This window comes from Pollicipes pollicipes, unplaced genomic scaffold (assembly GCF_011947565.3).
Source record: "Pollicipes pollicipes isolate AB1234 unplaced genomic scaffold, Ppol_2.1 Scaffold_6138;HRSCAF=7277_pilon_pilon_pilon, whole genome shotgun sequence".
Lineage (NCBI taxonomy): Eukaryota > Metazoa > Arthropoda > Thecostraca > Pollicipedomorpha > Pollicipedidae > Pollicipes > Pollicipes pollicipes.
This window is the reverse complement of record NW_023596818.1, coordinates 13,516,511-13,542,595: the sequence shown is the minus strand read 5'-3', so window position 1 is coordinate 13,542,595 and position 26,085 is coordinate 13,516,511. Positions and strand designations below refer to the sequence as shown.

Here is a 26,085-nt window from a genome sequence, read left to right as displayed (position 1 = left end):
CCTCCACCGTCGCCCGGTTCCAACTGTCAACTGCCGCTGAGCGCCGGCCAGCCCCCCCCCCCCCCCTCCCCTCCGCCTCCGCCTCCTCTCGGGCACACTCAGACGCCACCGGGCACTGTTATTGTTGGACACGTGTGACGCCAATAGTTCCGATAAACCCTGGCCCGGCCGGGCGAGAGACTAATGCCCACGGCTAAATGCGGGCCGATGCAGCGTTCGTCGGCCAAGTGTAGACAGCCGGCTGCCTGCCGCCGCGGAAGTCGTGTTTGTTTGACGTTGACGCCTCGCTGGGAGCCGCGCTGCAACATTCAGCACCCCACCCAACACAACGCTCAGCGTGTCGGCGGGGTGTCAGGGCAATATTGATGTGGGTGAGGTCAACCGCAGCTGTGGTCGAGTTTTGAGGGGAACCGGTCCTGCCAAAACATGACGCTTGGCTTAGCTGCATGCTTACAGAGAATCCTGAGGAGTGGCCCGATTCATATGCATCTGTCATATTGCCCGCCGATGAGGCATGTCCTCAGAATTTATGACATATGGCATTATGGTGCGGGAACTGAAGCTCCATCGCATAGCATTGCATCTGCATGATTTTCTGCATTAACTGGGTAAGCAATGCTGTTTTAGACACATTTGTCTCGGTGTAGAGATCGCACTTTAGAGGAACATATTACCCATGTACAATCGTGCCGTTTATGGTCACACGCGTGTGCTTTAATCATGGATGCTTCGTTACGCCGACGCCGACCGGGAACATCACCAAAACATCGTTCGCTCGCGATATTCAGGGGCGTACCCGCACGTCCGGGCGGGGTTGCGCCACGCCGCTGCGAGATCTCTCCGGGTCTGGCCCCCTGCCAACCATTCTCAGCACCGCGAGGCACCGTGTGGCTCAATCTATCACAGCCACGCGTGTGAAATTGACAACGATTTGGGTCGTCACATTTCGTACCTCAAACCAGTCGTCGTGGCACGCCCAATCAGTGCACAATCAAGCGTGACATCGGGTGAATTATCCAACCGGCTGCACTAGGTGTCATCACAGTCCCCCAACGGAGAGAGAAAATGACTTTAGAAGTGCGTATCACCTTGTGAGCATGGGGTCAGAGGGAAATTCTGGGGATTGGGGAACATATTACAGGAACATGAATACATTCTGATGGTGAACAAACATCACGCAATATGCCGTCGCCTTATGCGTATATTGAGCACATTAATTGTTACAAGCATTGTTCCCACATGTGTACCCAGCATCGAACCATCATGCAAGTACATTCAGGAGCGCGGCCACCTTTCACACAACACGGATGTCACGATCTGACTCAGTCAAATGATATTGCAAAAGTCTGGTCCAAGGCTCACCACCCGAAACAGCCCTCCGACGTCAGCGTTCCATCGGTTTTCATCCTTCCTCACGTCGCTCATGAAAATGCGATTTGAAACGATGGCTCAATGGCGCACAATGTTTCAGTTCAACTCAACGCTCCCAGAGGTAGTGTTTCAAACAGTCGGTCAAAGCTGGACCGCAGACCGACTTCTCTCCACAGACCGCAACGCTTTGCTAGGCACGTCGTCGAAGGGTCCGACTTGCGCAGAGGCTCCTGCTTGGGGCCGGTACACGCACCACCACGGCAAGGCCCCACCCACCGCCTAACTGGCAGGGTGTGAGATTTGGGTCATGGGGCTCTCTTCAGCTGCATTGGTGAAACGGTCTGGTAAATGGATGTTGGAATGCTTGAAGATAGTTGCCAAGCGCTTCGAGGCTTGCACTAGGAATTGCTTAACACTACGCCCTCGTGTGTCGACCGTGTGAGTATGCTACTCTGAATCCGACAGCAGCACACCTGGAGCGTACGTATTACATTTGTGGCCCGGTGCGCGCGACGGTGCAGAGCCCGCTGGCAAGTTGTTCTCCGAAATATTCCCAGCTGTTGTTGTTTCACTCATACCGCGTTCCGCTTGTACCTGTCTGATTTGATGAAGGAAAATACAGCAAACATGCAACGGAATTCACACATGTATACATTGCGCGCGGTTACGTTTGGTTTCCTACGTGCAGGCGCAACCGCTTAAGTTTGCACGCCACGTGATAATAAAAAATATACACCTGCCTCGGTTGCCAGGTATGGCTGAGTCACGTTATGTTGGGAGAAATCATCATAGATTAATCATATTCAGCAGCGATGGTGGCAAAAACGTTGTGTGAGAAGCAAGAAAGCATGCCAAACATGATGTAACACAACACTAGTGGCAATTAACCCACATGAGTACTTCTACTAGCCGTCTTACTTGTTGGTAGCAAACAAAGTACCAAATGATAATGTGTTGATATTCCAGTTACGGGTCTTGGCCCAAATTCATGGCGTAATAGGTGAATGAGCGTTGGCTTTAAACCTACCTGTGTTTCCTGTTCGGTTTTTTCAAACAACGTTTTAAATAGTAAGTCACGCTTTCTAGAGAGCACCATATTGATGACCTGAAGGCAATCTGCTAAAAATGTGCCTCGCTAGAAAAAAGTTTAGAAATGAGGTCCGAATTGCTTTGGGATTTCAAATATATGCACATTGGAATATTGCATTATTACGGTTTTGACATAGACATATTATCGAAATGCCAATACACTGTTATTTTGTAGTGTATTGAGAGCACTTCTTAGCATTGCTCCTGCTGGCGCAAACAGGAATTTGTGAACAGAACTGACTTTCGGTTATTCTTAAGTCTAACAAGAAAGTGCCAAGAAAAACGATCTTATGTATGCGTGATGTTTCTCGCAGGTGCATTTAGCCCCTTACATAGTTTTGGATAAGACCAGAATAGGGCCATGAGAAGTGCTCTAATGGATTTGTAATGTTCCTCCCAGCTGCACTGACCAACTTACGTGGTAAATCGATGTCTATCATACCATGTCTCAAATGCTTCTTTCGTTCACAAACTTGTACATAAACATACATACGCATGGCATTCAACCATTTTCATCTGGGGGCACGATGTGACGGAGGTGTACTCTTGTTTTGTCTCTCGTTGAGAAGTGAGATAAGCATTAATTGTGCTTATATTGGTTCTTCAATCAGCTCATGCCCTTGTAAGCTGTGTGGTGTGTGGTAAAATTCTAGGTTAGAGGGTATTTAGACTGTTGTTTTTGTTGCCCCATTTGACATGTGCGATCACCATTAGGATATGCTGCCATCTTTCGGATGGCAATTGCCGCCACCTTTCCACCGAGTCAAACTCCACATGTAAGTGGCTGCCAAAGCAGACCGAGTGCCAACATTCTTCAGCTCGTGCCGCCTCTCAAGGCTCGAGAAAAGCAAGCGTACGTAAGTGGCAATGCCAGTTCTGGCGTCAGTGATTGTAATGACGACATTCGAGGGCGATTCTTCAGTGATTGCGTCATGGTTTTCAAGACCTACTCTTCATATTGCAAGTGAGGCACCTCAAGACTTCTTTCAAGAAACGGTCATCACGTGTCGGATACAGTCATCGTAGTAGGTGATGGATGCACCAGTGAAATCAGCTCGACTGAAGCTAAATAGTGAGATGCTAACAGCAGTGGCATAAGCTATACCCATAACTATTTGTAAAAACCGGCATTTCATATCGTGAGCTGCATCATCCAGCTGCCATCCGGCGATCGACAATCCAATACTGATGCACACTATGCGGTCCCTGATGCAAAATATTGCGCAAAATCCATCGTCACGACTCCGCCTTGCACGAAGCCAATTCATCTGCCGGCAGGCATTGATGTCCACGACCCCGTGACCCTGGCGGTCAGGAGTTGGGCGCCGGGTCACGGGTTCACCTGGCACACGAAATAGGTCTCAAACGAGCACGGTGAGTCGTTCCACTTCATGCCCTTCCCGTCGCGGTCCCAGAGCTCCATGCAGTGCTCCAGCTCGCCGTTCTCGTACTCGAAGTTGTTGGGTTCGCCGGCGTTCCAGTTGGTGAAGGTGATGGGTCGGCCACTGGAGATCCAGAAGAAGCGGCCCTCCTCGCCCTGGTCCGTGCCCGATATCCAAAAATGTTCGTGACCGAAACCTGCGGGAAGGTCGAGGGAATGCAACAACATAGCGCTGTTGTGGCGCCAGATTTGGCCTCGGCCTTGCACAGCGGTAGCTGTACTAGTATGTCAAGCGGTAGTTACATTTGTGTACTGTAAGACAATGCAATTTTGTACACATTAACCCCAGCCCTGATAGGACAGGGTCGATGTGATCCCCCAGGGTTATATGAGGATATCGTGAGCATGCAGTTTCACCGCGCCCACATTTTTAGTAGGCTTTGAAGCATACTTTGCATGTGTTTTGAAGTGTCTCTAGCAGTTAAGGTTTTCAAACAGCGACGGTTTTTTAAGAAGACTGCACGGCGATCCACTGCCAGAGTGGGCAGCGGTTGACAACCGACGAATCCGCCGATTGTGCGTGGCAGGCCGATACTGTCATATTAACGAAAATCTTCATCATATCTATATATGCTAAAACAAATAAAACTACAAATCAGTGTGCTCAAACTCAAATAACGAACAGGCCTGTGTAAGTTTCATATTGCCACTTGATGTAGTTTTAAATTATTGGCACGTAAAGCTGAAATTACGCGACTTTCAGGGAAATCGACCCTTTCCTAGCTGGAGGTTTACTAGAGGTTCTGTCTTTCTTAGCTGGAAGTGGCAGGGATCACAGTGAACCCTCCCCTCTCAGTCAGCGCTATGAAAGGCCAAATCAGGGCTAAAGTTAAAGCAAAGGCATTTAAAAAGATCACAACTGCATCTAAACACCATGAGATGATCAAATTTCAGATAAATGCGTTCATCATTAACCGGTTGATCGTGACTGCGATAACAGTTGGCCGCAAACGTTACGAGTTTTGACGTGCTTTTACAACCGTCTTCAGTATCAGGAGCGTCATTTTCTAAAATCGGTAGGGGAGGGGGCCAAGCCGATAACATAGACTTAACCCCATCCAAAACCTGATTTTTTCCCGGCTTTCTGTCACTTTGCTTTGCGTTTCAGATGTGATATTAAAAAATATCCAGTTTTGGTCGATGCCATTTTGGTTTTGCTGCATAAATTCCCATCAGTGAGAACAAAAGGTAGCGTCGCATTTTTGTGAAAAGATCAGAATGAGGTGTTAGCACAGAAAATGTGTTGTTTTTCTATCATCAAAGTTGGTCCAAGGCGCAAAAAGACGGTTTTATGCAGAATGGTGCGGCCACCCTCACAGACTAGAGGCTATGGACAATTTTCTTGCACACTGCTATGATGTACTTATAGGATGTACTTGTGCATGAAGCGCAGCTTGCACGATGTTTTCTCCAGGCACGTCAAAGACAGAGTAGCGGGGGACCGGACGGGGCAACCAAAGGGGTCGCATTCACAAATGGCCAGGTCAACGCCTTGACGTGTGTGGGAACCTGGTATCAGCAAGAAAGGCCAGGAACTGTTGGTGATTCGACGTTATGAGTTGGAAGTCCTCATGTTGAAAATAAACGGCCTTCAGTGTACCAGACGATAGCGGATAAGTGACGTCATCAAAAAACCATGAGTTATATGGAGAAATCTCGACGCTTGAAAGCTGTGCTCTAGGCCAGATTTGTTCTAAAAAAACGATTAGCATCATCCCAAGTCCTTGCAGTGTCCGCCCTCCCCGTGAGGGCGAGACGCAGGCGGCACCGCATGGCCTCGCCAGCTAAACGTGTGGTAAAGCCCCAATGACGACGATGACCACCCAGTGTTCCTGTTACTCTTAGCACATCGCACTGAACGCGCCCATACCGTCCTTCGACACCCCTTTTCGTGGCACAACCAGGTGACTAATAAACAGTATACAGTCAAATATGTAAATATGTTCTACTGAAGGTACACACCCACCCACACCCACACACCCACACACACACACACATATATATATATATATATATATATATATATATATATATATATATATATATATATATATATATATATATATATATGTGTGTGTGTGTGTGTATACACTCAGATACGTATGCATTCGACTGCATATTGTTTGTATATATATATATATATATATATATTATATATATATATATATATATGTGTATATATATATATATGTGTGTATATATATATGTATATATATATATATGTATATATATATATATATATACAATTAACAGTCAAACTGCACTGTACAGTCCCGTCCCAAAATGCATCTTAGCTCGTCCCCCCCCCCCCGCCATAGTTCAGTTGGTAAGAGCGCCTGCTTCGCGATTCCCTTAGCCGTCTGGAGGTAAGTTTGAGCCGCTGTAGACGTCAGCTATTTGCCTCTGACTGGGATAGCCTGCGGTCGGCGGTAGCGGCCGCGCTAACCGGTCACGTATTTCCAGAGAGGGTGCACGAGCCGTGTCGAGCATTGCGGCATGTAAAGCTTTCGCCGTAAATTTTGCCACTGACTCGGAATTTAAAGATCAGATGGTGGGGCGAGCACACAAAAAACCAGCGCTGCTTAACGTGGGTACTTATGTCAGACATTCGTCAATTCGGAAAAGAAACGCATGGTCTCTCCCATAACCGTTACGATTTGCTACGCACCAATAAAAGAAAGCACAGCTGCTTTCTTTCGCATGCATAAGAAAGCAGTTATAGTTATAGCAGCATAGTTAAGCAGAAAGCAGCAGTTATATCACCAATTCGGGGAGCGGTGTGTGGGTGTCTTATTATCCCCACAATCTAGAGTAAATATGTTCACTAAGGGAAAAGGCGGGGATGTCCACTTACCCCGTTCCCTTGGCTATATGTCTGCTGGGACCACGGTGTGTCTCGCGGTGCTAGAATACGAATTCATGCTCTTGCAATACTGAGGTGTGTGGTGAACTGCTGACATCCAATTTCAGCGTCAGTGAGTACTCGACAAAACTTAGTTTACATCACCGGTCACCTGTCATGCCTGGTAGTTCTTATCTCAAAGATAGCGCATAATTTCTGCCTGATGAGCCCTCTCCACACATCGGGTTTAAAGGCGTACCAACTGACGTGGAGCGGCCTAGGGCGCCCACATAGCATATAAAGCATGTAATATGCCTTACATATGTTCTGTGACATGTGCCTGGACATTTGTGCTCAGGCGGTGGTAGGCTCCAAGAATGCCGCTTTTTGTATACGTTTCCGGGTCGGCCCTCCCTCATTCTCCATTCATTTACACTTCAAATGTTGGATCTGTGGCAATACATGAAACGAGTGACCTGAAAGGGTTCCAGCCGAGAGTCAAGGTCTCCCCCTCAGTTCCCTTCAAAAGGGCGCCCCTGGGGGAATCTTACTGTTGTCCTTGATGAGCTGCTCCAACTCGTCGTTCTCCTCTGCGCTCTGTATGCTGGCCAGGTGCATGTTGTGGTACCGGCAGTACTGCATCGCCCGGTACCAGTTGGCCTGGAATGTAACGTGCGTGCGTTATGTAACTGTCGTGTAACGGGACAGCAACGCTGCAGTTAACAGTGACTGGCGCAGCGTGGACCACCGTGGGCGCAAGCTAATTTTCTGTTCCTGGAACTCGTCCGGCGATATTTGAATCGGAAACACACCTCTGCTTTACTCGGCCACTGCTTACAATATATCCTGTGCATTTATCATCACATTGCATTGTCAGTGGCGTTAGGATACACATACACATAGGATACACATACAGACATTCCACGCGCATGTTCTGACGGAGAGAAAACGCATGGAACAGGAAGCACGTGAAGGAATTTTTCGAACGTCATGGAAGTGAAAGAAATTGTGCGCCTTGTACGAGGTAATAGATACACGGTATCCAGCAAAAAAACGTGAGCAAAACTTTTATTTAGAAACAAGGGATTATGTAAACAGAAACCAAACACTTCTCGTGAGTTGTATGTGCTTACCAACTTGCCACGTATTTTTGGCAAGAAATGCGACGGTCAAAACCTGCTAGGCGACTATACACCTCATGCGTGACTTGCTTAAAATCGATACGCGAGGTAAGTTTAGCCGTTTAAACAAAGCTCTTGGGGCTTGTTATATTGCGAGTTTGCGGTGTTGCGGCAGTTATGGCGTAACAGGCATCACCTGTCATGTTCTTTTCGTTTTTTCGCTGTTATTATTCTATAATATAGCTCTTGTATAAAGTATATATCTAGCTCTTGTGTATAGCTCTTGGGGTTTGTTACCTTGCGAGTTTGCAGCGCTACGGCAGTTATGGTCGTAACAGGCATCACCTGTCATGTTCTTTTCGTTTTTTCGCCATTATTATAAAATGCTATTTCGCTTATGCTTTTCGGGTGTTTAGCTCACAAGATTGATTGGCTGTACTATAAAATATGTCTAGCAATAGTTGCATTCTACCTAACTTTCGGTGTCTATGTTGTTTTTTCCACATATGCTGCGAGTTTACCGTCCCTTATAATTTTCCAGTTGTGAAGTACTCTAATACAGATGTTTTCGGGCAAGTAGGCGTCATTGCGCTCATATCAAAAATAGCTGGGCAGCGATGGTTGCTTTCTCACATAGGAAGGTCGCTTGGTGGGTATTATTGATATGCTGATGGGCATTATTCATATTTATATTTTATGGGTGGGTTGGTTGACCTTGTCTGCCAGCGAACCATGCAATAGACCTTGACTTTGTTTGGGGAAGTAGAAAGAAACCTGCTCTTAAAAAGCCAGTAATTTTCGCCTGTTGGGTACCCAATTGCCAGTCTTACCTGCTTTCAAAACCTGATTTTTTAAACCAAATTGACCCCTTCGCTTTTTGAATGTACATCAAATTTTTATTATGAGAGAAGTGTTGTCATCTTTCATTGGTGTCAAGCTGACGCAAATGAACTCAACCAAAACACAAGGTGAAAATCAGTCGGAAATAAACTCTTCCATGTTTTCATCACAGCTGCTGTTGTCAAGAAATATGTGGGGTAGGTTGAGATAATGTTCAGAGTATGGACTACTTCAAGTTAGGTTAAGTTGGTTACTTGGATTGTAAGCAACAGTAGGAATTTTGTTAGAATCAGCGATTCACAAATGCTGCTGTGATACAAATAGTTTGGGCAGGATGAGATGAGGTAAGGCTTCTTTAGTTTAGGCTTAGTTAGGATTACTTTATCTATGTGCATATGTCAGCATATGCATTTTTCAAGAAACAGTGGTATATTTGTATTTCCTGACCCGATCTTAACAGAAGCCAACAGTATGTCAGTCGTTTGTTTGATTTGGTGATATGTCGATGTGCCGGAGTCAATACTTCTTTTGTTTGAATGCTGTCTGCATGCTGAATTCATTGTTGTTGAACTCTTTTGCTTCGTCGTTTGAAATCCTATGGAGGTGAACTGCAAAGTATAGCATCAAAGACATTGATGCTACGTAGTATTGGTGCTCATCACACTGTTATGAATTACTTTTTTAAATGTATTCTGTTTCAGTGTAATGACCTAACATGTGCAAAACAAATACTTTTTTGTAATGTTTATGGTATTGCGTCAATGCCAACTTGAAACGTATGCCTCTGTTTGCAGAACTATCTCTCACGACTTACAAGTTTCAGCTTTTGTTAATATAATTTTTCACTCCTGTACGTTCTTTTTGCACTGGAATTTTTCACTCTCATCCTAGCTCAAAAGTGATCCTTCCTTACTGCTCGCCGCACATGATGACTAATCCGCTTGCGCTCCACTGTCGCAAGAAGCATAAGCGCTACGCTGTGTGCGTTTAAGTATGTGCGTCTTCCCTCGGCAGCTGCGTTAACTTTGACCGCACCCAGCGCAGATTAGGCCGCACACTTGTCGACGACGTGGAATAATAAACAGACGGGCAGCCCCGGCCTGACCAGACAGCGGTCCAGTCAGGGTCCAGCAGTGGTTTGCGGCGGCCGTGGCGAAATATGAGGACTTTGTCTCACCAGTGTACCGGTGGCGGTGACAGCAATGCTACGCCAGGTGGTTTCGACCATGCGCAAACATTTGAGGACATTTTACGCCTGGTTGGTGGCTTTGGCCGGTGGCACGCCTGGCTGTATTTTTGGATTGCGATCATATCGGTCCTGTCGCCTTTCCAAATGATGGCGAACATATATTTCGGCGTCACTCCCCCGCATTGGTGCGAGCTGCCAAGTGACATCCGGAACCGGACATCTAGCGGCGACCTACCCGAACACAAGTTCATACCGTCCACCACCGACTCCAGCGGCGCCAAAAAATACGACCGGTGTGTGCGGTTCGAGGTCATCTACACGGAGGATGGCGTGGTGGTGACGAACGCGACGCAGTGGTGTGAGCGGTGGACGTATGACCGGTCGGAGTACCCGTCCACGATCGTCACCGAGTGGAACCTGGTCTGTCACAGACGGGCACTGCGCGCCACCGACCAGGCCGTTTTCATGCTGGGCATCCTGGTCGGGGTGTTTGGCAGTGGCATTCTCAGTGACCAGTTTGGTAGAAAAAGGATGCTCGTGGTGTCGTCCGTGTTCTTCATCGTCTTCAGCACGTCCGTCGCCTTCGCGACCTCCTACGTCGCCTTTATCAGTCTGCGGTGCCTGACGGCTGTGTTTATCAGCTGTCTTTTCACAGTCAGTTTCGTGCTCTTCATGGAAATGTTCCCGCCGCATCTGCGAGGCAGGCTGGGAATGCTCTTCCAGATTCCTACATGCATCGGAAACATGATCCTGGCGCTGGTAGCGTTCCACTGCAGAACGTGGTGGAAGCTTCAGCTAGTTATCACTGCTCCCGCTCTGCTTTTGCTAGTCTACCCCTTGGGTGTTAGACGAGTCACCGCGTTGGCTCCTCATCCAGGGCAGAGTGGACGAAGCTGTCGTCATTCTGCAGAAGATGGCCCGCGTGAACAAGAGATCCCTGCCCGACGACCAGGAGGTGAGACGCATGGTAAGCGCCGTGCGAGACAAGGAGCTCCAGCAGGTGACCGCAGTCAGCTACCGGTCAGAGGGTCGGCCGCGCGAGGCGGGGTCGGCGCGGCGCGGCTGCTGCGTGGGGCCGTGCTACTCGCGAGGTCCGCTGGTGCTGCTGGCCACGCCTCGCCTGCGCGTTATCACCCTCTCCAGCTGCTGGGCCTGGCTGGTGGTCAGTATGCTCTTCTACGGCATCACCTTCGACATGGCCGACCTCAGCAGCAATATGTACGTCAGTCTGACCGTATCAGCCGCACTGGAGATTCCCACCTACGTCGTCTCGATTCCGCTGATCGACCGATTCGGCCGGCGCCCGGTCACAGCCTGCCTCTTCCTGGCCGTGGCCGCCGCCCTGCCCGCTACCCTCGGCATCCCAGCGTCGCCGGCGTGGGCGCGCATGACGCTGGTCACCGCCGGCAAGCTGGCTATAGCGGCCGCCTTCAGCATCCTCTACGTCTACTCGGCCGAGCTGTTCCCGACATCGGTGCGCACCATGGGCGTCGGCACGTCGTCCATGTGTGCTCGGATCGGCTCCGTGGCGGCGCCGTACATGGTGTACCTGCTCGGCGCGGTCCACTGGGCCGCCCCGAGCTGCGCGTTCGCCGTGTGCGCCGCCTCGGCCGGCCTGGTGACGTTCCTGCTGCCCGAGACGGTCCGCAGGCGGCTGGCGGAGACCATCCAGGATGTGGAGCAGCGCCAGTGCGGCGCGGTCGAGATGCAGTGAGCCTGGGCGCTGCAGCGCTGTGATCGGTGTCTCGTCGGAATGACATCTGTGCAGGGGAATCTCGTATTGTTGTCGCCACGCTGTCCTGGTTTTTAGCATTCATATTAGTGAAGCTAACAACTTTGCCCAAGAGCATCGCTGAACTACTCATTAACCAGTGCGGACTCTTAATCGTGACCATGGCTATGAAAGCGATGCTACCTTTGTGCCACAGTATGTTGTATATGCCATTGTCGAACTGTGTGCTTATGTGCGCCACGCAAGTGACTCAAACTGCGAGGGTGTGGTCAGGTGTGGAAAATGTTTTTTTTTTTTTGGTCTACAAATGAGCTCAAACTTGTAAGTGGTCGCCCATGGTGGAATCAGCTAGTGTGGGTTGCATCACCTTATGGCGTCTTCTTAAAGCATCATAAAATCTTCTCGCTTCAGATGTAGACAGCGCCACGCCTTATCCGCAAAATACAACAGGTTTCTAGCAATGACGGCGCAACGGTGGCGGTGTGTTCGTGGCTGGTGTTGGCTGTGGCAGGCTGCAGGTCTCTCTTTTGGGTGCGTATCCGGGCGACGGGCGGCTGCCACAGGCTCCCGGCCGTGCCACCTACCAGCTGGGAGCTCAGGAGTTAGCGGCGCATCCGTGGCTGGTCGACCTTATCTGACGCGGCGCTGGTGACGCTCGGAGTCCAGCGGAGAGCCGCTAATGACGCTCCTTCCCAAACAAACATGACCGCCACTGGTCGGCACGTATAAGGCTTCAGCGTGGTGGCGGGCGCGCTGATACCGTGTCTGCTGCTGCCGCGCTTTGGTTTCTCATGTCGGACCACACCACGCCGGAGAAGCAGCACACCAGGCGCGAGGGTCACCAGTCTGTGCCAGCGCCTGTCGGGGTCACGAAGGGAGTTCTCGGTGCTGGCTGCTGGTTCACCCCAGTCTCTGGCGCTGGTCGTTATTACGACATCGCGCAATACCCTGCGCTGGTCTTAGCAAAAAGAAAACATGCGGACAATGCCTTTTGAACTCGTAGCTCGCCAGTTTGAACTTGCAGTGTGCAGTTTTATTTCTACGCATGCATATTATGTCTATAGATCAGAGACATAGCTAAGGGGGCAGGCAAAGGGGCTGGGCCTCTTCCTCCACCCTGGGCCAAGACGTTTACACTAGATAGTGGGCAGCTTCATAGTGCTTTGGTCCAAATTTGCAGGATTTTGGATGAAATTTAACATCTGACCCCCAAACCCGGGAGAATTTTGGCTTCGTGCCTATCCTTCCGGAGAGCGCTCTCTGCGGACTGCTTGCGGCAGCTATGAACGCGATGGAAGCGAGCACGAAAGGTCCGCTGGCTGACGTTCCAATCCAGAGGGGTGACAAACCAACGTTCTGAGTATGGGAGACGACTGATTGAGGGGTGTAGGTTGGCTTGCTGGAGGAAGGTCATGTCACCACCGCTCGGCAGTCAAACATACCGGCTGAAATGCGTCGTGCGTCTGTCAGGACCGTCACCTGGTTTAGTTTTCCGTCAGACAATTTTGTTGCCAGGACAATTTTCACGCCAAGGAATAAGTTTAGTTATGTCATGCTTTGTACTTGGTACCTGTCACGAATCTTGGTTGAAGGAATGTCAGAAGCCACTACCAGTGTCAGTAACGTTCTGTATATTACCGATGTAGTACGCTTTGCAATATACGTATGTCAGCCGCCAAAACTTGATACTGCAAGTAATCAGTTAACGTTATTATCCAGGGACATGGATTTTTGCTGTACGCAGGAGAGTCGATGTGGCCATACGTGCCCCATGCCAGCTCACTCTGCCAACATTGGCAAAATACAAATCCGAATTGAACTTTAAGAGTTGTGTCGTCCAGATGGTTAATTTTTTTAGGTTGTGTTACCAAATTGCTAAAAAAGTGTTGTGTACCACTTGTCCCATTAAATCGAAAGTACATGATATATTGTTAATTCCTCTATACTCTCTCCTATATTGTTTATCTCAACATTCTAAAATTCGCATGCACTCAAATACTTTGCTTTACCTATCATGGCTGTTATGTCATGATAACGTACGACACTGATGATTGCTGGAAAGAAGAACGAAGCATCCTAGCCGGCTGATGATGGGTTACAGTCAAGACAACGTATTCATTGTGTACCACATAGGACACTTTAATTATCATGCGGACAACAGGGGTGACATTTTCTGCGCTCCTGATTCTCCGCCCCTCTCACAAATTCAGATTTTGAATACTAGGCCTGGGGCGAAGAGTGGAAAGTGGCGTCACTGGTGTACAGCATTGCGAGTTAATTGCAAATTAAGGTCAGGAGAAGCAAATAACAGCTCAGGAGGATTTCCCTAGACAACTGTTAACGTTCAAAGTATTGCCTCACCTTGAAGAAGATCCCAAGGTAGTATTGCTTCCTTCCTAGGGTTTGGACCGGCATTTTCCATCGGTCCAAGGCAGATGATCCTTTTTCATCCACGCAGCTGTCGCACACTGAAACATCAGGGAATATTCAGTAAATATGCACTGACGTTATGGTCAAATATATCTAGAGTGGTATAAAAACACCAGGCTTGGGATTTGTCGAGGATTTATGTAAGAATTTCAGTTTAGAGATTCAGCAGATTTCAATTGCAATTATCCGGGATTGTAACAAGTGTGGATAGTTCTTATGTCTTTCTTACGTTTTGAATGTCGTTACATGCGTTAATTTCACCCACACTGTATTTGCCAAAAGAAGATGATGTTAAAGAGTTGACGCCCGGTCTGTAAAAGTGCCAGCCACCACTAGATTGGAAACCACTTGAGCATGGTTTCCATGGGCATAATTCTTGGCGGCTGTGGGTTGTCACAAATTCTTGTTCATGACGTCGCTAGACATTGCTCCCTCGTCCCTGATGCTCAGGCCAGCTCGCGTGCATTCGCAATGCGATCTCTCCTCAATACGTCTGAGCCAGGAACGATGCTTCCAAATGCTGCAGCATATGTAAATCAGTGGAGGCGGAGCGGTATCGCCGCGCTATACGCTTATCGTCGCCCCCGGCTCGCGAAGGACGAAACTCGGCTGGCATAAACTGGCGACTGTACGCCAGCCGCATCCTCTTGTTAAAACCACCTTCGAGTTATGCCGTGCAGCCCAATGGCTCCGAGCACCAGGAGCGCCACGCCTAGATAGGCGTGCCTTCCCAGTGTATTAGGACCTTATCTACGAGGCCCTGGTGAAAGCGTAAACCGGTTTCGACGTTGGGGGTGTTGGGTCGCGTTTTCTCCCACCTATCCTTCGCCGGCGCCCGGCGTCGCCTGGAAAGGGACCATGGTCCGCTTGTCTTCGGAACTGCAGGACTAGGTTAGGTCAGCACGGTAAGTCGATATCAATGCCTTTGGCGTTCTTTTATAGAAGAACAGTTCTCGAAATATGGGTCTTGCTCCCATGCACGAATCGCAGTTAACACGCGTAACTCCCTCGTTATGGAAAAGTTTCGAACGCTCAGTGCGTATGCTCCTAGCTGTCACCAACCGACTGGGCTATTAAGCGACGTAATTACCTGACACGAATTTGCAAGAGATCATGCAGGTCAGGGACTCGTGTGTGGTGTGGCCTTGATTCTTTCTTTACGGCCCATTGCTGCCACATGCTCAAGGTCAGTTGGGCAACATTGATATCGTTTGCAGCGGCTGGGTCACGCCCCACTGTCTCTCATTGGTCCGTTAGAGTGCGCATGCTGATCGTGACGCAGCTGTTCGAGGCATCGCGCGTGCATTGTTTGAAGTAATCGCCTGACACCCGTGACGGCGATGTTTGCTCATCAACTTAGAATGCTCATAAATGGAAACAAAGAGGCGATGGGTGGTTAGAAATGACCGACGGACGTGAAAACTTATGATGGCCCACCCAGTGCTGCAGTGATGTATGTCTGATGGTGGTGGTGATGTTGGCAACACTTGTTGCTGGGTGCATTCGTTACATGTATTGGCATTACAAAGCTCTTCTCTGTGGTCGAAAGAAGACGGGAAACGTCCCCCAATGTTTCAACAGTTCTGAAAAGACATTCATCTTTCAGAAAATCTCCAACCGTGTGTTCACAATCTGGATGTTTTAGCCAACGCGCAGTAAGATGTTCACATTGCGGGACGGTTAACGGCCGTCAGGTCGTTTGATCACGTCGTTTGGTGTGCGCATTTTGGTGGGGCTAACACTGCTTGGTGCGCACGTTAGAGCAAGGCAAACACGGGCAGCAACGTTGATTGTCTCTGAGCAGTTGCACTCGGCATCATGATATCGCGCCATAGGTCAAATACCAAACTTTGGGCAGTCCACAGTGCTTCCAAATCGCCCCCAGCGGCGCATAGCTCGATCGGGGTCAGAATGCCGGCTGGGGCCGCCAGCCGGCCGTACTCCATACTCCTGTTTTGTATTTGGACGAACGTTCCCTGACCTCAGCCCTACCGGTGCCGGGGGACACTGACAAATGACCTAGCTGCGTCAGATCACCGAGCGCGCCGTGCCCTCTCGAACTCCGCCTGGCGGCGTAAACAGCGGCCTGATGAAGCTGCACAGTAATCACCGATAAACATCGCTGTGCAATATCCCGAGAATGGGCCGCTCCGCACCAGCGCTGGTCGAATTTCGTGCAGGCGACTCACCGATACCGGCGGCTGCACGTCAATAATTCGAGGCGCTTCGGGCGGTGTTTGATGCGAGTACGAATGGACTCGTCTACTGGAGTCCAAGTGGACTCGTCTACCGCGGCCCGACCTCGACGGTGCTAACGGGCTTTCAGGTGCTTCGAGCGGCGCCTGATGCGAGTACGAATGGACTCGTCCATCGCGGACCGGCCTCGGCGGAGCTGACGTTGCGTTTGCGTGCTGTGTGATAAGCATCGCCACTTCCCCGGGCATGTGTTATCGGCAAGTGATCTTCAATGGACGGCTTATTGATACGGCGCAATGCATAACCACGTCGTCAGCCCCGCCCTCTCGCGCTAACAGCCAAACTAAATCAGTCGACGCTAAAAGCCCACTGATCTCTAGTGACTGCCGCGAGCCAATTGTCGATAGCTGGTCAAATTATGTGTTGGTTTACGAGACAGTGGCACAACTCAACGACATGGGTAGTGAATATAAATTTGGTAATTTGTCTGCTCGGGCGTGTTAAATGGAATGATACCGATGCAGCCTTCAAACGAAAACAATTACTGGTTAAATATAGCACGCTAGTGACCTCGGTCCGGCCAATATTACCTGCACTGCATGAATTGTAACATGAAGACTACACGTAGATATTCGGAGGACGCACAGCTTGTTTTATTTTACTTTACTGCATTTGAGACCTCAAGACGCGAAGGATGGTCTCAAAAATACATATTTTAAATTTACGCAAGTTGGTCGTATTAGTAACCTGATAATCATTGTGCTGAAGATAATAACTGAAACGGATTGCTGATGGCATTGTCCACAGTTGTACGGGGTTTTAGATCGAGATAACTAGTTTGCAAATTTGTTCCCTGCAGCTCACAGCCAGGCTAAATTTTTAGAGCTCAAAATATCTTGTGTCTGAGCTTGACGCATGCAAACTTGTGCAGTTCTTTCGCGCTCCCTGTTCGGAACCCACCAAAACATGACGTCATAGGAACGCTACGCAAGCACCCCACCTCATTGGCTCTTGGACAAATAAAATGTGGCCAGAGAAACTTTCATGTTTGCAGTGGTTCAACACCAAGTGTCCCAACGGTATAGCGTAATTGGCTAACTTATGGCTAACTTTGGGTTAATGGGATCGAGCAAACAGTGCTACGTCTCGATCACGCCTGGTTATTTGGATTAAATTTCTTTCGTTCAGTGGCGACCATTTCAGGACCATGGAATGAAGGAGAATGGCTAACGGGGGCAGAGCTACATGCACCTGGGGTCCCAACGGCTGAGACTAAGCGCACGCAGTAACCCGCTGCAGGGCGAGCGCCGGCGCTCAGAGGGGGTCCCTATCAGGAGCCCGACGGCCGTTCGTTGCTGGCGCGTGCAGCCGGCCCCGCACGAGCGAGGCGTTGGGAGGATGCAAGCTAAAACAAAAAAGCGGATAAAAGAGTGGATGCTCAATCACGAACAGCGTTCCGTGCAAAATAACACAAACTGAAAGGCAACTGCTGCTTATGACGGATATCGGCCTGAGGGTCGGTTAACCTAAGAATAGCACCATGAACGGAAGTGAAAATGCAAGGAAGGGAGATTTCATCACGGAAAATATACATGCACACCACAAGAAAGGAATTAAACACATGCATATCACATTGGAACGAATGATTTACACGAATTAACCACCAGCGCCACCTTACAACACGTAGAAGTATCACAACCGAGTCATGCTGTCCGCTTCTGTGGGAGCCTTGACACAGTCAGTCTGGCTTTGACTCTGACGCCCTAAAAACGTTTCATGATGTAATCAAACCATTACGTATTCAGGAAGACATCTGCTGAAAAGTGAAGTTTTGATACTTAAGGCAGTCTTTTGCTCTTAGAAGCATACCAGTGGTGGCAAGTCAGCCTTTTCCAGCATGCGTGATGCCTGCGTCAATATCTTCAAATGTGGAGCAGTCTCTTTAATACTGCATCCAATGGCATTGGAGCATCACGTTCGCTAGATCCCATTAAGTTTTCAACGTTTTCTAAACTTGACCATCCTTGACTGGTTTCGCTTCCCTGATAAGCCGCAACCCATCCATTTTACGAATAATTCAGAGGACTGTGGTACCAGTTCGCTTCAAAAACCATGGCGCGCTCATTTTGGGATTTGCTCATAAATACGCGTGACCTTTCTATAGTTCCCTGATTCGTTTTACCCTTGAATTCAAGTACTACGCAAGCAATCAATATTGTCACATTTGATGCAATCAGTGTGCATATGATTTGGTATTTTAGGGGTAAAAACAGTTAGATAATACAGCTCGCGTCACCGGAGTATGTCTATCACTCAGCACGCTTCTAAAAAGGTGAGAACGTCCATTTAAATGTTATTTTTATTAAGTCTTCAGCAAAACGCCTTAAAACGCATGTCTTCTCAAACCAACGCATTGAAATTCTAGCGATAGTCTCCATTATGACGCATGTATCTAAATTATGCAGTAATGTGATGAGCTAAAAAGCCATCTTCATCTCACGCGTCCCAATGCACTTTTGATCTCAAATGTTCCCCACTGGTTCTGAATCAATGCACACGAGCCCGTTTTTGTAAGCTGTAGCTGCTCCCTTGTTGCCGAGTATCCAGCATGACCCCAGGAATACACTGAGCACGGCACAGAATGTTTCTGACGTCTAACCTGAATTGCTGCGGAAGGACTTGTTCCTGACTCCGGGAAAACTGACTCCAGTCACAGCCACGGCCAGCATTACCAAAGCCACAGCACAGCCGCGAACGCACACCACCGTGCCAGCTCCCATCGCGACTCGACTTCGGTCACAGCACTGTCCTGCCTCGCCGCTTTCGGCCTTCCCTGGCGAGCGACTGACCAGGGGTCAGTTAGCACACCAGAAAAGGAGATCGGAGGCTCGAGCCAACCTCAAGGCAGTCTCCCTGAAGAGCGCCTCACTGTCCAGCTTTAGGTCACGCCTGGATTACCCGCCGATCACCAACGGTCACTGGGTGTCACCAACGCGGTGCGAGAGCCCCTATGGACCCGGCTCGCTGCGAAGCTTCCGGCGTCACACCACCGTCACTCGACGCTCGGGAGCGGGTCTGGGGGTGCGGGGTGGCGTTCCGTGCGCGGCCACCTGGCGCGTGCGGTCCGGGCACGGCTGGTGTGAGGTCTGGCGGGGCGCCCCTGCCCGGTCCGACCACTTTCACAGCCGGTCGGTCGGCAGCCAAGGGCGCGCCGGTCGCCGCTGACCTCCGGGTCGGGTCGCCGCGATGCGCCGTCGCGCCGCTCGGCGCCCCAGCCGGGGTGCGCGGGACCTGTCACCACAGGTGACCGGGGCCCTGCGGGATCTGTCGCCGGCGATGGTGGGAACACGTGGGACCTGTCACCACAGGTGACCGGGGCCCTGCGGGATGTGTCGCCGGCAATGGTAGGAACACGTGGGACCTGTCATCACAGGTGACCGGGGCCCTGCGGGATCTGTCACCCGCGGTAGTAGGAACACGTGGGACCTGTCACCACAGGTGACCGGAGGCCCGCGGGACCTGTCACCACTGGTGACTGGGAGTTGCGAGCTCCAACGGCGATTGGTGAAACCCACGGCAGAGATCTGGAGCTCTGGGCCGCATGTCAGCACAGGCCTGGCAAGGATCCTGTCGAGGACAATGAGATGGGGAGATGTGTCAGGACAGGTGTCACTTAATGATAAGCATGGATTTCCCGGAGAATCAAGCAAGAAATCCGTACAATATCGTGCAGTAACTGCAAACTGGTGGAACATGTGTGCTATGCCGAGTGTGCTCTTATAAGCTTTCATCTCAGAGCCCTGTGCAAGCTGCCTTGTAAATGACAATTTACAATTCCTTTTCACAGGTTTGCCGGAACAAACTGAATGAATGCTAATGAGATTCCTTATGTGCCTTGAAGAACGGGCCAATCTTCACATTAGGTTCCCGACCTGGCATGACGGGACTGCGATGGAAGCGGGGCTTGGTAAACGACGAAGGTAATTAAGGAATAATCGTGCCGACGACAGGTTTGATTGCGTTAAGGAGTGGGTGTACAGCTAAAACACTGAGCGATGAAAGTCTCATCTATGGACGTTTCGGAGCATATTTAGTGAGTTATCGTTGGATGCTCATTTGTTGTCCTCAAATTAACTACATTTAGCGAAACGTTCTGCAGTTTTAGTTCGGTGGAAAGCATGCAACATTTCTTAATTGAATAGACAGATTTTAGCTCAACAAGTCCCATCCTCACATTATTTGCTTCAGTTTAAAGAGCCACACAGCTATGGTCTACCAATGCATCATCGAAATCCGGGGACCCTTCCATCATCCTGAACTTTTATGCTGCACGTGCTAAAGGAAAAACTTCGTGAAAATATTGAAGCGTAAATGTTAAACCACTGCCAAAAACAAATTAGGAACCGGGGATATCCCGCAGCTGCACCCGTCTACGCGTTTAGGTAACTAACGCTTAGGCGGCCCCATTCCTTGGGCCCATTGAACATCTAGCTGTGTCTGGTCGTGGTGATTGAACGTTTCAAGTGAGGTAACCCTAGAGTCAGAATCCTTTAAACGCACTTTAGAAATGAGGAAAATATAATCTGTGGAACCGGTCCGCGGAGGTTCGTTGGGCCTGTTTGGTTAATGACTAAACGAGTTTGCAGCTCTAAGGATAGGATGTCATTGCACAATGGCATCAAGACGTCAGCAAACAAGATTATCGCCCGTGGAATGACATAATTCCCATCTTGCAAGACAGCAAGCTCTAGAGCACGCATTTCCAGCGTACACATAGCGCCTTTAGAAAGGCTCGACCCTGTGGAGACCGGCTTTCAATTTAGGCCCTGGTCTGGGCAACTTATTTTAATCACATGTCTGGGCAATATGAAAGGCTGACAATAAGGCAAAGCAGACGATATCGCTTTACAATTTACTCTCATGCGGCCAACATTACGACTGCCCTCGAACACAACACACGGAGACCGCAAGGGCTTCATTTGCCGCGGTTCATTTCACCTTGCCCGGAGCTAAAATGGGAGCACGCCTGGCGTGCAGCATCCCACCCGCTTTTCAAGTAATGTGCGGCCGGGGCAGAGCTCGGGAGAGGCAGAGAAAGCGGAAGAGAGGGGCACACCGGGCGGCCTTGGCAGGGTCGGCACGAGTGCCCGCCGGTCCCTTTGTCTGGTAGCCAGAGCCGGTGTCTGAGAGCGTAGAGCACGGGATGCCGGGAGCGAAAGGTAGGGAGCGCCCTGCGTCTGCATCGAAGATTGTATACACATCCGCCCACACCATGTATATACACACTCATATATACATACACACATATCTACAAATATGCATATATATGTATATATATATATATATATATATATATATATATATATATATATATATTAGTATCGTGTACCACATGAGAAGAGAACGAGTGTAGGCCAACTGACCCTCATTAGATCCACACAGTGATACGGCATGTTTCGATGATACTTGAGGGGCTGCCAGGACAAATCCCGTGAAAGAATGCAAATTTCAATCATATCTAATCGAAGTTTCCAGTCCGAATCATACGGCCCTGTCACGGCCCTACACATCGCATGCGTATGGTGCAGGGCAGGGGACCCTCCCTCCGTCGTGACAGCAGCTTCTTTCTCGCAGCGGGCGCTTAACTTATTGGCAAGATCTTAACCTCCCCCGGCGATGGCATGTCCTCCCGCTGGAATTCAATGGGTGCTCTCCGCCCAAGCAGTCGTGTTTATCTGAATAATTGCACATCTGGCTGAGCACATCCAAGGCTGCATGATTATATTAGCGGCATAACGCACCTGCTTTATCAGCTGGGAGTTCACATTACGACAGCAATCAGCCTTGCATGTGCCCGGTGCTAATTAAGCGACGTTACCAAGCAAGCATTGGCTGTATTGATAGAACACAGCTTTCAGGGCGTACGCCCTGGCACGGGTGATAACATCGTCTAACGCCAGCTCCTGGTATGTTGGTGGCCGATTGTCAGGAGACGAATTTCAAATTCGTAATTTCGAGAAAAAACAGCATTTCAAGGCTCTTCTCATTAATGGCAAGGTATTTGATTGATGTGTCTGAAGCTGACAACTGACCTGCATGTCTGACTTGTCTTCTTTACTGGGATGAGGCCTATTGTCGGTGATGACATTGATCTTCCGCTCTGTAGGGGATGTTCACCGCCGGACTTTTACATTACTCAGGGCTCGCCTTAATCACGATAAAGATCTCGGGCAGCATTGTCAATCCCGGCAGTGCCCGACATTCCAGTTTTTGTTATGCATACGTGGCAGAAAAGCTACGGTTATTGCTGGCGAAAACGCTGACCAAACATACAATTTCACAGCTTTATTAATTACATGTAGCAACTAGCAACGCACAGGAACATTCGTGATGGCAAACATTAAAACAATGATGATTTGAGGTTTCGTCCGGGACTCCGCGGAAACTGAGGAAACGCTCACGATCCAGAGTACGCAATTCCTGTCAAAGGTCCGGCGGGAAAACTGAACAAAATGCGACGCTCGCGACCTTTTCCTCGCATCGGCACTACACCACACTCGGCGGCCCAATAGCAAACCACACGCGATTCCCCGCGCCCGCGCCGGGCCGTCCATCCGCGCTTAAGTCCATGTCAGCGGGCACATGTCCGAGCCGACCGCGTCCGACTTCGAGCCGTCGTCGAGCGCGTCCGACTCGGAGCCGCCTGGCGACCGCGGCACGCCGGAGAGCGCGGCCACCGCGGCCGCCGCGGCCCCTGCCGGCGCGAGCCGCGCGCCGCCTAGTGGCCGTACTTCTGGAACTCCCACTCCCTGTTGTCAAGCGGGCACACCTGGCGCGTCTTGAGCCAGCGCGAGATGCAGTGGAAGTGGAAGGCGTGGTTGCACACACCCCACGCCACCGTGCACTCCTCGCTGGTGGCCGAGGCTTGGTTGGCCTGGCACTCGATGCAGTGGTCCATGATGTGGTTGCGGCAGATGGCGCAGTTGTCGACCACGATGTCCCAGGCCCACAGCGCGACGGCGTTCCACTTCTTCACCTCGAAGCGCTTCTTGTCGCCCTTGGACGAGCCGGCCGCCACCTCTTCGTCCATCGTGTCCACCTCCATCGACGCCATCACGGGCGTGTAGACAGCGGCTGGAACAGGAAGCTTTGTCAGTCACCAATGCTCATTATCTTGGGGAGCTTGCTTTGAAGCCACCAGGCAAGAGCACCTGAACTTCATGGCCGCACAATTATTTTCAGTTTCATCAACCTGGCTTAGTAAGGTTCCAGCCTTCACAGATGGACATCACATTGTTTTTTCATCTTCAAAGATGTTTGATATGTTGCAAGCAGGCATGTAGTTACATGCCAGCTCGGAAATTTCACATATTCATATCTTGAGTAGTCATCAAATTGATGAAAAGGCATGCATGTGGATATGCATGGTAACTATGGACATTCACATGGTTCAGCTAGTGGACCACAAAGCAAATTTCAACAATTATTGATAAGTGCAAAGCTAAACTGGCTGCTTAGTCATGACCAAGCTTATGCAAATTTCCAAAACAAGCATCCTCATTCATTCAACCTCCTTGTGTGACAAGGGAAAGGTTGAAGTATAAAGTACACATGAGTGCTAAGTGGAATAAATAAAAAGGACATATAACAATACCTTGAATGTTACCACCATGTATGAGGCTTGTTGATTTGGTACTCATGATATGTTGTCATTTGGTCCTCATGACATATTGCCATCACTACCAGCTAATAAGATAACTTGTTTGGTTGTCAGATGCAATGCAAGTTGAGATGTGAATGGTGTAAATTCTTACCACGCAGATGGTGCCAAGGACTAAGTTAATGCAGCCCAACTCCACTGGCCAGCAATAAAAATAAGTTTGGGTTCTTAAAAATAAAATAATACAAATAAGTAATCCATTGAGAGGCACTATTGATTAAAACATATTATGCAAAGGTCCACTGAAAAGCATTTATGCACTACTCCACAGATAATATTGCAAGAAAACTCGGATATGAGCCCAGTCCACCCAGTAATTTCAATTAAGGATAGCAATGAATTTGCAAAGAGAAGTAAGTTTGGAAATTGAGATCAAAGTAGCAAGAGTGATATGAATAGTTTGGATGGATATTGGTGCCATGCCCAGAGCTGCAGGGGTCAGTGGTTTTCAGGTCAGAATCCCTCACAGCACAATATACCCCCATTTAGGCCATAACAACTTGCATTCAACATGGGCTTCCCATTAATTGTTGCCATACCCAAGACCAGAGAGATACCTCATTGTGAGTTTCGCTTTCACATTAGCTCCATTGGTATATTTTCCTACACCATGCAGTTGATTACATCTCCTCATATGCACAGATCATGAGACCTGATTTCAATGCTTACAGCATCCCAAAACAAGTGATCATTTGGAAATGACAGCATTGTTTGGCACACCAGCAATGAATAGAGCACACCTTTTAAAGAATTGTGTTCCTTGCTGATATGAGATGCATCCACCTGTCATCCATGGTGGTGAAGATGAGCATCTAGAAAACAAGTTGATCAGAATGGGTCTGGTCTGGCCAAGGTGGCTCATGCTGCAGGCTTTGTTACAAATAAAGAAAGGACCACTCAGCTGATGGCTACACTTAGTATCATTAGAGCTGGATAATGTGATTATTAACTAATTGTAGAAGAATCATGCTTCCAAAACTAAAAACATATTCCAACCACTGCACTCAGTAAGCTTTAAACTAACATGAATCCTTCCATAAATGATATTGCGTATGGGGGGATGGAAAGCATTATGAAAGGGTATCAACAAAGCATAACAAGGGTGAAAATGTTCTGAATAGCTTATGTTGTGCTGCAATGCAGCTAGATCATGCTAAAAAAATTCTGAAAAATGTTTGAACAGTGTAAGGGAGGGAAACATGTCTTGCTTCACATAACTGGTGCATGACTGGGGGAGGGGTGGAAATAGCTGATGATATGCAACAATTAATGGATCACAGTTATTATGCAGAAGTCAGTAAATATTACCTAATTATCACAGATACATGAATGGGGTAAAAAACTTTTTACTCCACCTGCTGACAAACAGTTTTGCTAAGTTCAATCAGCACTCTTACTCATCATTTTCTACATTTGTAAAGATGCTATATGCAACATTACACAATAGATCTCCTCTGAAGGCTTGCTTTAATTAACTGAAAATAAAGTTGGCTTTTGCACAAAATGTCCAGGGATGCAATGCGTTAGGTTGGCAGCAATGTGTGATCAAACTCCTTTTCAATGTAAAGTTCCACACAACATTCCATTGTGACAAATGAAGAGTTCAGGAACACACCAAATGTCTTCTGTCAGCTACACAAATTTGATGTACAAAACCATGCCACATCTGCACAGAAGTACTGAACGATGGTTTGGGAATGCTTAGTTTGCCCTACAGAGCTTACACCGAGGCTAAATCAAATTATGTACGCAACATGCTTACTTGTTAGAAAATATGCTGATAGTATCCTTCTCGCCTCACCACTTAATTTAGAAAAACGGATCAACCACGCCGGCTGGTAGTCACCCTTCTAGTTTCTCACACAGGTCTGGAAATTAGCCGTTCACAAAGATGGAATGAACTGACTCACGCATAGCTGCTCAACCTCCGTTTTCGCAACTCAACAGAGGTGCGCCAGTTTCGTAGCAAGACAATTATGTTCAGCGCTGTCATGCTACTTCCATATGTACCAGGAGGGGAATTATATGACATCAATGCCTTTAATTTGAAGGAAATGTCGGAGCGGGTCATAACAGCTGCATTCATCGGGGAGCAGATATTCATTAACGCCAGG

At 48.9% G+C, this 26,085-nt stretch overlaps 2 protein-coding genes across 2 annotated transcripts; both read right to left on the bottom strand.

Annotated features, from left to right (window-relative positions):
- Nucleotides 1-3,592: 3,592 nt before the first annotated feature.
- Nucleotides 3,593-19,384, bottom strand: LOC119106365 (C-type lectin 37Db-like). The gene is made up of 4 exons (XM_037229991.1): nt 18,911-19,384; nt 13,987-14,093; nt 7,295-7,403; nt 3,593-4,038 (listed from the first exon to the last, which is right to left on the bottom strand). Exons 1-4 carry the CDS (start codon nt 19,029-19,031, stop codon nt 3,791-3,793), a joined length of 585 nt encoding a protein of 194 aa, XP_037085886.1. The 5' UTR covers nt 19,032-19,384; the 3' UTR covers nt 3,593-3,790.
- Nucleotides 19,385-22,581: 3,197 nt separating this feature from the next.
- On the bottom strand, nt 22,582-25,846 carry LOC119105838 (RING-box protein 1A). Its single transcript, XM_037229387.1, has 2 exons — nt 25,734-25,846; nt 22,582-23,385 (listed from the first exon to the last, which is right to left on the bottom strand). Exon 2 carries the CDS (start codon nt 23,363-23,365, stop codon nt 23,030-23,032), a length of 336 nt encoding a protein of 111 aa, XP_037085282.1. The 5' UTR covers nt 23,366-23,385; nt 25,734-25,846; the 3' UTR covers nt 22,582-23,029.
- Between the last annotated feature and the right edge of the window lie 239 nt (nt 25,847-26,085).